This window comes from Gigantopelta aegis, chromosome 3 (genome assembly GCF_016097555.1).
Source record: "Gigantopelta aegis isolate Gae_Host chromosome 3, Gae_host_genome, whole genome shotgun sequence".
NCBI classification, from domain to species: domain Eukaryota; kingdom Metazoa; phylum Mollusca; class Gastropoda; order Neomphalida; family Peltospiridae; genus Gigantopelta; species Gigantopelta aegis.
In genome coordinates this window covers 47,845,682-47,858,860 of record NC_054701.1, presented here as the reverse complement: position 1 = coordinate 47,858,860, position 13,179 = coordinate 47,845,682, and the positions used below count along the sequence as shown (strand labels likewise).

Here is a 13,179-nt window from a genome sequence, read left to right as displayed (position 1 = left end):
GGAAGCTTTAAAATTCTTGTAGGATATTTCCACAGTGGAAATTGTCTTGGCACCGTTTCATTATTATTCTGCTTAGAGGCAGGATGAAGCTAGGTGTGATGAATCACAGATTTGATTGCCCATTTATGGACTTTTTCCCCCCTTCCCATCCAGTGCCCCATGACTGGTACATCAAAGGCCTTGGTATGTACTGCCCTGTCTATGGGAAAGTATATGAAAGATCCCTTGCTGATTTACTGGCTTATATGGCAAAAGCGGGTTTCTTTCTATCCAATGAAATGTCAAAGTAACCATGACAAATAGCTGTAGTTAAAATGTCTAGGTATCATTAAATATTCCTTTTGTGGGTTATTTTGGGTAAATTTGAGTTTTTATCCGTTTAAAACAGTGAAATTTGATTACAACTCTCAGATTCTTTATTGACTAGCTTTTATATTTGATAGGTATCCAACTGCACACTATTGGGCATTTAAAACTTGGTTGAAAGGGTTTCTTTTAGTAACTTAGTACGGTCTAAAAAGTTCATAAAGCACATTTGTCTATGACAATACAAACTTAATAAAAAGAAAAAAGATGACTCAGCATGTATCTATAAGGTGCAGAGCGGAACGTAGCTCAGTGGTAAAGTACTTGCCTGATGGGTGATAGATCTGGGATCAATCCACATTGGTGGACCCATTGGGCCTATTCTCATCCCAGCCAGTGCATGACTATATCAAGGGGCATGGTATGTGCTATTCTGTCTGTGGGCTGGTGCATATACAATATCCATTGCTACTAACTCTCTAAGACTATGTCAAAATTACCAAATCTCAAATTTACAAGCTCTTATGTGTACCTTTATTTCCTTTCTTAAATATGGGCTACTCTCAAAGTAACTAGGATTCTTTACATTTGCACTACAGAGACCAGATTATCTTCATCATAACAGTTGTGGATCCAGGAGGATCATTCCAGCCAGTGTACCACGATTGGTATATCAAAGGCTGTGGTATGTGCTATCCTGTTTGTGGGATGGTGCATATAAAAGATCCATTGCTACCAAGACTATATGTCAAAATTATCAAATATTTGACATCCAATAGCTGATGATTAATTAAATAGTGGTGTCATTGAACAAAAAATTCAGTAGGAACAGTTGTGTTTACTAAACATGACCACTTTGAGAACCAGGAAAATAGTTGACAAATGTATTATTGTTCTTTTGCACTCGACACAGAGAAGGTTGACATTGATTCTGCAAAGGTGTTAAAGCGACAGACCCTAGTTTTTAAACAACATATTTTTCACTATTCATTTTATAATAAAAAATTAAAAGCACATTTTATTATATAGAATATTCATTTTCATACACCTGAAGTGGTTATGGTCATTTAAGTCTTTGCAGGTAGTACTATACCAAATAACTTCCGGCTGGGTCAAAGTTCGAGGTGCACCGAACTTTTGATAGAGAAGTGAACACCACAAGTCCTGTGATTGGTTATAAATGTGAGTGTGTTGGTTGTAAAAAATAATAGTTTCATCTGGGTAAAATAAATGTTCAATTTTATTTCATCTAGTACCAACGTGTCAAGTAGCCTTGTGCTTGAAACATGTATGGGGTACCTGTAAAAAAAAGTACTCAAATTTTGTGCGGAACTAGGGTAGTCATAGACGCTACCCGTTATCTCAGAAACGAGCAGCTTGACCCCCATTTTTTTCTGATTCACTTTAAGTGTAAGGGGTGGTAGTATTTATATCCGTAGCGTTTATGTCGGTTGATACGTTGCAGGTAGGAGTTTTAGCCGCATATGTTACTATTGTCGTCTATGGGATTTGATTTGGTAGTATACACCCTGCAATACCCCAAAATACATTTTTAATAATTCTGAAAACATTGTTTGTCTGAGAAGTAATGGTTATCAAGACAAGCTCTAGTTATTTTGCATGTTAAAAGGGTAGTCTCTCTAGTTATTTTTAAGACAGTATTTCCCCGTTTAAACATCAAGGATTTTGGCTTCTCTCTGTTATAACTTGATCCAAATGTGTTGCAGGGTTGTAGATTAACTATTTTTACAGACTAAAACTAGGGTCTGCACATTGAATTACACTTCAGGTGAAAGCACTGCCAATGAGCAACAGTGTACTCTTTTTGTGATAAATATAAACAACAACACAAGAGATATGTTTTGCATTTTAATTTGGCAAATCTGTGAGAATGAAAACAACACCCATGTGTATGGGTCAAGCTCCTCTCCTTATTGAGAAATACAATGAAGCTTGTACATAATGTATAATAATATACACAACAAAACAACAGCATGCTGTCCTATAGTTGCAGGAGAGGTCAGGAATTGAATTCTCATAATACTAGTCATCATTTGTTGTTGAAATTAAATATTCTACAGAACATAATCAGAGGCGGATCTGGGAGGGGGCAGCAGGGGCTGCTGCCCCCTCCCCCCAATTTTGCAAGTTTTAATTTTATTATATATTAATTTTCATCCCCCTCCAAAGTTCCCTTGGCATCCCCCCCCCCCCCCAATGGATTTTCTGGATCCGCCACTGATAATATATTTAGGATTTATCCACTTGTGTGTATTTTATAAATATATAAAAAATTGCAAAAGTGAACTAGTATACAATATTTTTTTTAAAATTCAATATTAAATAATAATAAAAAAAACATTTAAAAATGATTAAAGGTGAATGTATTAACATGTCAACAAATGATGTCGTATCACTGTAAATGTAAGAATGTAAGTTGTTTGCAATCTTCAGAGAAATAGAATTTGTTAACTATTAATAAAACTTAATAGTTGTCTTGTCACTTTCTGTGCCTTTTTACACACTATAATCATTAATTATTACTATTAGTTACATCCATGGATTTACAAAATAAATACATATAAATAAATTTAATATGTGAAACTCTTATTTGAAAACATTTCCTAAATTGTGTGCTCTAGATTATCTCCCTTACACTATCAAGCACCTCTGGCAACTGTAACAAATGGATGGATGAATGAAGAAAGATCCATTCCATATAACTTAGGAAACAAAACATTCCTACAAAAATTATATATAAATAGTCAAAATTTAATAAAGCTCTATACATCATGAATGGAAAATAAACATTAAAATACTTTCTGATTAGTGAATTTTCATTGAACAAAGCTATTGATTCTTCCCACATATGAAATTCTATTTACATTTTTACAATAATTTTGTTCTTCCACTACACCAAGTTTTCACTTTCACTCAAATTAAATACACGCATGCACAGACACCCAAATATAATTTTGATCTTTTGACGTGTTTTTGAAATCTTAATTTTACTATCAATTTGTTTGATATACATTATTTTGTACAAGAAAAATATTAAATGTTGCATAATTAACAGTACAAAGGTAAGCACAAAAAAGAAGTCTTGTGAACATAGAAAAAAACTACACTGTTCACCGTCTCACCCACCCTAGACTTGGAACATTTCAGATAGTTGTGCAAATTATAGAAATTAACTAATATTTATAGCTTTTATTAAATCATGTTATGAACATTAAGATAGTGGCTAGGTGATATTAAACTTAAACTTCTACCACCTCTATCCTACAGAGATATTACCCTTAATTATTCAGAATGTTATCTCAGCAATTTAAATACACAAAGACAGTTTTTATTCTGAGGTATGTCAAGGATGACAGAAATGAAAGAGTACTATATGTTCGAGACATCAATATTGCACTTTAGACTGAAAGAGGAAGATGCTGGCAATACATCTTGAACCAGGAGACAACATAATTACTTTGATGCAGTTTGTACTAGTCTGAAAAAACAAAACAGTACTATTACCTTTGCTTTTTGCAAAATGACAACTTTGCTTTTAACTGTAATAAAAATGATAGTAACACAACTGTAATAATACACCCACATGGGCAGACAAATGGTATACATAATCGATATTTTCTGGTTGGCAAGAATAGGTATTTTCTATTTTATAACGATTCCGATTCCATGATTACCATTATCAAAATTCAGTTTCCCTAGTTTGAACTTTGACATCCAGTTTGCATATTGAAATGATTACATCCATTCACACTACATATATATATTAACAATGATTCTCCAAATTTCTGCAGCATAATAACTAATGGTAAGTTTCCGTTTGTCTCCCTTTTCAACAAAAAGTAGAAAAACTTCAAAAATGCACAGAAATATACAGTTAGAAATACTGGAAAAAATCCATGAAATGAAATTTGCATAAATTATCTGCCCTTGATAGTATACAAACACACCATTCCATAAACAGACCAATAAAGAATAATCCTATAGATTAAATCAAACGCTGCTGGGTTGCACCAAAAATTAATACATGTCTGTCTTGAACACTGATATGTATGTGTTCCTCTCTGAAACATCACTCGCTGCTCATATTTTCAATTTGTCAAGTCTTCTACTAACTTGTTAACCTAGTCGACATGTTGATTATTAACAAACATTTTCATCAACTAAAAATGCTGCACAAATAACTCCCTTTCAGCCTTCATTATCTTTTCCTTTTCTTTATCACTAGACAGACATGAATACAGAAATATGCAATAAACACATGTATATGAAGCTACTGGTGAGAACTGCATATTTTACTGTTACTGTAGTAATTAGTTGTGGTTTTCATGCAGCCTGGTGTAACAGTTTCAAATAAAGTTAAAGTTTGTTTTGTTTAACGACACCACTAGAGCACACTGATTTATTAATCATCGGCTATTGGATGTCGAGCATTTGGTAATTCTGACATCAGAGGAAATCCACTACATTTTCACGTTAGTAATGAGAGATCTTTTACATGCTCTGCAAAACCTCTTTCCAACATCAAAAACATTGGTTACTAGTTTATGTCAAAATATGATTTCACTGCAGGATGGTTTTGAGTGGAACCAATATGGTTTCATACATACATATCTTTAGAATCTCATCTAATTAGGTCATACAAGTTAACAATATTTGTATGAAATTTGTATGGCATTCAAATCTAGATTCAAAATTTGTATTCGTTAATATTTCAAGTTCCTCAAAGCCCTTATTGAGAAATAAATCCTACTGTTTCTTTCTTGGTTTTGTATATTCAAAACAATTTGGATTACATGAGAATTCTGCATATTTCTTTATTCACCTCATCTCAGTACTAATGCCTTCATCTAAGTTAAGCTCATTCTTAACATCCGTTTATAAGACTCGAGATTTTGGTACCACTTTCCACACATCTCATGACACTGTCTTTTCAAAATGCAGGCACAAGGAAGCAGTCCACTGTATGGCCATAACGTGATAAGGCAGTCAGAATCGCACAACAAATTGCTAATACTACCTAGGTGCAGACAAGATCTATTACCGTATGACAACTTGTGCAACTCAAAATGAAAGACTTTGGGCACTGGAAAACTAAGGAGTCCTAGCATTTGTTTATCAGTGATGTTGGGAAATGAGCCTCCAAAGAAACAAAACAAATGATCTTGGTCCCTGCTGGATAATGATGAGGTTCTAGGTTATTATGGAACTATGCCTTCATTTCACATTTTCACTGAACCATCAAAATTCTAAAGATTTTATTTTTGTCAGAAGTCTGATCTTGTAGATGGTAGTTAAATTCCTCTTAAGTTTCAATGAACATAATCTCCTAATTCTATCGGTGGTGGTTGATGTAATTTTGCTCAATTCTCCATCAACTCTTCTACCATCTATCAACGTGATGATATTACTTTGGTTACACAACAGTCATTCTCGGACGTTAGCTTCTATGACCTGTTTTATTTGTGAATCCAAATGCATTTTTTTTTTTTTGTCAGATGGCCAGATGTTACTTAGTCTATCCAAGAACATGATGGCCAGATGTTACTTTGTCTATTCAAGAACATGATGGTCAGATGTTATGTTGTCTATCCAAGAACATGATGGCCAGATGTTACTTTGTCTATCCAAGAACATGATGGCCAGATGTTACTTTGTCTATCCAAGAACATGATGGCCAGATGTTACTTTGTCTATCCAAGAACATGATGGCCAGATGTTACTTTGTCTATCCAAGAACATGATGGCCAGATGTTACTTTGTCTATCCAAGAACATGATGGCCAGATGTTACTTTGTCTATTCAAGAACATGATGGTCAGATGTTATGTTGTCTATCCAAGAACATGATAACCAAATGTTATGTTGTCTGTGCAAGAACATGATGGCCAGATGCTACGTTTTCTGTCCAATACTATGTTGCTGTCTATGAGGCCAAGTCTTGTTGCAGCAGACACCATCCTGCAAGTTAGACTTCTGTTCCCTCCGGCAGGTCTTTCTTCAGCTGGACCTGTGAGTTCTTGCTCTGTCTGCCCGAACTCTTCACATGCACTGGCTGTGGCCTGGCTGTTCGCGCTGGGTTAGGTGAGAATGCTTCTTCTCGACTACTGGAACTGCCCACACTTCCTGATACCTACAATAAAAAAAAAAAACACAGTTACTTGTAATCCGTCCCATCCTCCTACAAAAAATGCTCTTTTTTTATATAAATTATTTCAGTTAGGTCTGACATAAGAAGAAAAGTAAAATTGTTTTGGAAATAACAAAAAACTTTTATTTTTGTGTTCAATTTAGCAAACATTCAGCTCACAAATAAATAACTTGTAGTAAATTCCATAGTATGATAAAAGATGTTCACTATAGTATAGTATTTACAATGTAAAATGGCAATGTTTTCTGCCCTTTTAAAAAAAAAAAAGTTTTTTTAGTTGGGAACCAGCTGCTTTTATTCTTAAATTAAAATTCATAGCTTACAAGATTGCTGTCATTATATTCTACTAGGTTTTTTGTTTATTTAATATCATAATATAGATCTCCAAAGATACCAGAGACCTAATTAATATCTCTTGAACAACTGCACATCTTGCTTGCAAATTTTTTTGAACTGCACTGTGATATTGCAAAGATGTAAGTTCCAGGGGCCTAATTTACAATGCCCAACACTGCATTGTCCTGGCAAGTATTTTTGCATTGCACTGTAAGATCGCCAAGTTGCGAGAGTTTAGTGAATTATCCTTGGGTCAGACTACCAACTGCCAGCAGAAAGTTGGCCAACTCGATGGTTGTGTTATAATTTCCCCAACTACCAACTTACAATGGGTGCACTCAAGATTAACAAATAATGGGTTATACGACGAGAATAAGAGTTGTAAGGATGCTCAGACTAGCAACTGGACAGTCGTAGAAGTCGTGACAGCAGAAAGCTGGCCAACTTTCTGCAGGCAGTTGGTATTACATGGACCAATGGTTAAGTTGGAATGTTCAAATACTGTGATACCAATAATTAATATGGAGAAAAGTAAGACCACCTGTTAAACCATCACCTGTGTAAGAAACCATCTTATTATTCTCAGTATTAACTACTATAGTACAGGGCTTGTGCTTATACAACTTTCTAGACTCAACATTTAAGCAGTCTTTACCTGCTAATTAGTATGGGTAACACTTTATATTAAAGCTTTTAGCTTAAGACTTAATGCTGGGGCCAGAGTGGCCTTCATTAAGCAGCCCACTATCTTCAAGTGGCTACCTTTTTAAGACCAACTTAGGATACCTATAAATGCCATCAAGTCATCCATTGAAAGTGTCCTACATAATGATCCATAACCTAAAATGTTTGTAAATTAGGTCACACTGTTGTTCACCTACACTGGTGTTTAAGGTCTATATTTATACGATTGAGTAGTGTGCTGGACTGATGTAACAGATTTTTTTTTTTTTTTTTGTAAAAGACAATGTTCAGGACTCTACTTTTGCTAATTTTGAATGTTTTTTGCCATCTGGAGCAACTTATCTAACAAACAAACAAACTAACTAACATAAATAAAATTAAATCCAGAAATGATTTCTTCATCCAACAGCAAAAATATGTATCCAGCAGGAAACCCCTCCAATTATCCAAAGTAATCGACGATGTCATGGAGATTGACGTAAAATTTTAAATTCTCAACAGCACTTTTCTGCCTTGGACTAGATTCAGGTTTCTTTCAATGGTGTATTTTTTTTTGCCGTGGACATTTTCTTAATTGCAGGGGTTGAGCGGGGAAAACTGTCATTGGTAAAACCCCCGACCTATGGTAGTTCATATTGCAACTGCCATCCATGTCACTATTAAGTTTGAGCCCTAAACTGTAAATGCCCCACCCACCGATTGCCCGGCCAGGGTGGTGAAATAACAAGCTGATGTTATACCTACCACTCCGCTGTCTAGGGACGCTCCACTGCTACCTCGCTTCATCCCTGGAGCTGCAATTTCAACAAACACGTCATTATTAAAGAAAGAAAGAAAGAAAGAAATGTTTTATTTAACAACGCACTCAACACATTTTATTTACGGTTATATGGCATCAAACATATGGTTAAGGACCACACAGATATTGAGAGAGGAAAGCTGATGTCGCCACTTCATGGGCTACTCTTTTAAATTAGCAGCAAGGGATCTTTTATATGCACCATCCCACAGACAGGGTAGTACACACCACAGCCTTTGATAAGCCAGTCGTGGTACACTGGCTGGAACGAGAAATTGCCCAATGGGCATAAAAACGGGGATCGATCCCACACTGACCGTGCATTGAGTGAGCACTTTACCACTGTTCTGAGACGAAACCTACTACATTTTTCCATTGGTAGCAAGGGATCTTTTATATGCATCTTCCCACAGACAGGATAACACATACCACAGCCTTTAGTATACCAGTTGTGGAGGGCTGGCTGGAATAAGAAATAACCCAATGGTCCCACCGACAGGGATCGATCCTAGACAGACCACGGATCAAGTGAACCCTTTCCCACTGGGATACATCCTGTCCTCCTGCATAAAAGTTCCAAGTCATAGAAGAAAGACAATATTATACATTTTCTTCTAGGTAGCCCACCATACCTGCTGTAACTACTTATCTATACCTTTATTACCTATATTCCTTTATTTATTTTGGTATGGATATGTACAATTTAAACTTTTTGCTATAATTAATTTTGCTGGCATGAACAGTACATATTTTATTTGAGTTTGCAAAATTAACATTACAAGATGAAAAGGATTTTAAAAAAGAAACAACAACCCCAAAACAATCCCAATGAAAAGTTTGCCTGTGTAAGGGAATAATCTAAGTACTGATCTCTGACATACTAAACAGGTGGCTTACAACTCACACTCACTCACGGAACCTAAATACTGCTCAAATGTTTATCTTTGTATAACAATGCTATTTATTATCCATTACCGTATTTATTTATTTTTTAAAAAGGAAAAAAAAAAATCATGTATGTACAGAATTCGGCACATATTCTACATATTTGTACATGGTTCGGTTTGTTTTTACAATAAGACTGAAGACTTGTTTTTACAATAAGACTGAAGACTTGTTTTAACAATAAGACTGAAGACTTGTTTTTACAGTAAGACTGAAGGCTTGTTTTTACAATCAGACTGAAGATATGTACTGTACATTGTGAGGGGGATAATTCAGAATTTTTTCAAAAAAGAAATATTCAAACTCATGATTAAAGCTATGATGAATTCATGAATCCCCATCCCCTAGTACTCAATACATCTCTATATCCTCAATTACACACACAGTACTAAAAATCTCACATGAAATCTATTGTCCACATCAATAATGTCATCCAGTTGGTGTCTTCATCAGGTTGTAAGATACAATATTATTTCAATTCAGTTCAGTGCAACTTATTCACATAAAGACCACTTATTACTAAGTTAAAAGACCAGGGACCTAATTCACTAAACTCTTGTAACTTAGTGATCTTGGAGTGCAATGCTAAAAGACTTACAAAGAGGATGCTTTGTTGTCTAGCAGAGCCTAAGAGACCTTTGTGAATTAGGCCTCAGAACATAGAGAACAACAGACTAAGAGAAGAGGAGAAAGAGTTTTCACAACAGGCCAACAACAACAATAGCACGACAATATTGATCCACAACATTTACTGGGCACCAAATTTACATGTTGGTTCAGTGGCCTTGCAACTGATGTCCACAGAAGACAACAATTTAACCACAGAGCAGAAAGCCATGAAACATTGAACATAATAGTGTGCTGTTGGACAACACGTCTGGCACACGCCATCCGAACAGTGTCTGAAGCTGGGACAACACAGTGCTAACAACAAGACTTACATTAACTCTATCAGTAGCAAATGTTCAACAACAACGGTCTAGATCAAATTGTACATTACATTCCCTATCATATCTATCTTGCTCAATCAATAAAATGTTTTATGTAGATGATGTAAAATGCCTTTGATGACCTTGAAATTCCAATTATGTTTATGGCAATCAGGATGAGCTATAAAAGGCCATAGCTAATGGGTAGAATACCAATTTTTTTTTTAAATGGCACAAACGAGTATATCAAAATGATACAAATTTAATTCCTGACAGTTTCCCATAAAACAGAACTCTCAGGAGAAATGCTCCATTAAGCAGAAATCCATTTGAATAATACTTATGTTGCTGCATCGACAATTATTATGTAGTTTGACGATTTAAACGTGGCCATTGCCAATCTACAGAATTTACAATGAGGTTTATCACTGACACAATGAATTTGTTACTGGTACCATAGTGGAAAATAATGCTTTGGGGAAAAGGAAAAGAAACAGTTAATGTTCCCCTCAATGATATAAGTTAATAAAAAGGTATGAAATGTGGTCATAATTAATGATTTAAATATTTTTAAAGAGATATTTTAACTTATTTTGCTGTAAACATCCACATCCCATTATTGTCTCTCCAACTGTGATAGGTGCTTGCCTCTTGTGGCCATCTATGCCACACACCTGCCATTCCCCATATCTTTTCTGTGGACTTAATTCAACCATTTCAAAGTTACTTTGTTTAACGATACCAAAAGAACACACTGATTTATCAACACTCAGCTATAAAGTAATTTTTGACATGTAGTCTTATTGGAAGGAAGGAAATGTTTTATTTAACGATGCACTCAACCCATTTTACTTACAGTTATATGGTGTCAGACATATGGTTATGGACCACACAGATATTGAGAGAGGAAACCTGATGTCGCCACTTCATGGACTACTCTTTTTCGATTAGCAGCAAAAGATCTTTTATAGGCACCATCCCACAGACAGGATAGTACATACAATGGCCTTTGTTACACCAGTTGTGGAGCACTGGTGGTAACGAGAAATAGCACAATGGGTCGACCGAAAGGGATCGATTCTAGACCGACCGAGCATCAAGTGAATTCTTTATCACTGGGCTACGTCCCGCCCCAGTCTTATAGGAAATGTGCTATATGTTCCTCTTTCCATTATCAAGGGATCTTTCATATGCACTTTCCCACAGACAGGACATTACATACCATGGCCTTTGATATACCAGTCATAAGGCACTGGTAGGGAATGGGGGAAAAACGGAGGTGGTTCGATCCTACGACTCAAGCACCTCAGGCGAGTGCTCTACCGACTGAGCTAGATTCCACCCCCATTACTTCAGAGGTGATTTCTGGTGTTTGTTAGAGGCATCTCTAGCCATATCTAATTTCCCGTTACAGCTTTTGGTGTGTGTATATGTAGCCATATCTACTTTCCTATTACAGCTTTTGGCGTCCATCAGCCATGGAGTACTAGTTCAAAAGAGAAAACAGTCATTAACTCTACGAAGGATTTATCTTGACAACTTGTATCCTACCACAGGTAGACATTCTCCATGTCCATTCTACAGTTTCATTGCATTCCCCAGGTAAATTAAAAATAGCTTCAATGAGGTAATTCAAGTGGCCAGTGAGTAGCCTACCACTTGGGCAGCACACAGACCAAAACCGTTATTAATGACAGGACAAAAGGGTAAAAACCAGAGAAAGATCAAACTGTTAAGCATGTGCCAGACAGCAGGAACATAGCATATTCATCTCTTTGAAACTCGATACAAAGCAGTTAAGGATATGTAAGCATTTGTGGCACACTCTGGCAAGGAGAAGCTGATCGCATTCATCAAAAGAAAACATCTGTGTGAAGACGCTGATAAAAAATCTCTAAGCTGTAGAAGTCCGGCAACAAACATATTACCGAAAAGGTTCACAGTTCAATTCACAAGCCAGGCGAGACTCCACGAGGGAGTGTCTTTGTTAAGCATTTAAATAAAAGCTACCAATATTAATTTTTATACTTGGTTGCTGCACAAAAGCACCAGTTCATAGTGTATCATCAGCAGGCTCACTGGTGCAGTGTAGACATGAACCCAGTGTGAGTCCAGTGCCAAACCATGAATTGTAAGCCACGTGAATTGTAAGCCATGTACCCCAACCAGTGCACCATGACCAGTATTATTAAAGGCCGATATGTAGCTATCCTGTCTGTGGAAGTGTCTATGTTCTCCCAGTCAGTGTGATGTATTCTGCTTTATGTGCAGAGGCAGATCCAGGGGGGTGGGGTGGGGGGGGGGGGTGGAACCAGGGGACCTTATCCCTCCATAAAAATATTCAAGTGCACCTTTTTTCTTTATTAACTTTTTACTTTTAAATTGGGATTCCCTTTTGATGAGTTGGTTCATGTGCCCTTTCTCCTCCTTCCCTGTTAGTCCTTTCCCCCCATCCTGCAAAATATTTCTTGGATCTGCCCCTGATGTGCCTCTGCTATTTTGTTATGGGGATAACAAATCTACTGTCGGCTTACAGAGCCGATGGAATACACATCGTTCAACACTTTAAACCAGTTAGGCTACAGTTATAAATTCTGAAGTAAACATAACTTGTTAATGAATTTTGTGAGATTTTTTAAACTTAGTTTTAAGTGTGATAAATTCTGGCTTCTCTATATTTTAAAATATGTACATATACAGTTTTGAAGCTTCCTTATTAAAGATGTCAAGAAATTTTTAAAAATTTCATTAGTTGTAAAAACATTAATTAAAGTTTTTGAAAAAAGTATTACACACAGTAATCTCTTTTATTTGGAAAAATAAACATACCGTTTATATTAATTTAAATTAAATACCAAAATTATAAACATTTTATTACATTAAAAAAACATCTTATTCTTTCAGTGTGCTGCTTCAAAGCTCTAACATTATAGAAAATAATTTTGCTGGAAGGTGTACCATCAGTCTATTAACATCAGTTTTCACAGGATACAAGAAAATCACTGACGTTGA

At 35.8% G+C, this 13,179-nt stretch overlaps 1 protein-coding gene across 4 annotated transcripts in view; it reads right to left on the bottom strand.

Annotated features, from left to right (window-relative positions):
* Positions 1-2,162: 2,162 nt before the first annotated feature.
* The window catches only part of LOC121368146 (IQ motif and SEC7 domain-containing protein 2-like), a 153,281-nt gene continuing 142,264 nt past the window's right edge, over positions 2,163-13,179 (bottom strand). For 3 of the 4 annotated variants that reach the window (XM_041492740.1, XM_041492743.1, XM_041492744.1), the window contains exons 12-13: positions 8,239-8,288; positions 2,163-6,456 (exon numbers count right to left, since the gene is read on the bottom strand). In XM_041492740.1, coding sequence (XP_041348674.1) covers positions 6,292-6,456; positions 8,239-8,288 — 215 coding nt within the window. In that variant the 3' untranslated portion in view covers positions 2,163-6,291. Of the gene's footprint in view, positions 6,457-8,234; positions 8,289-13,179 lie in introns of all 4 variants that reach the window. The other variant, XM_041492741.1, reaches the window with a different exon arrangement.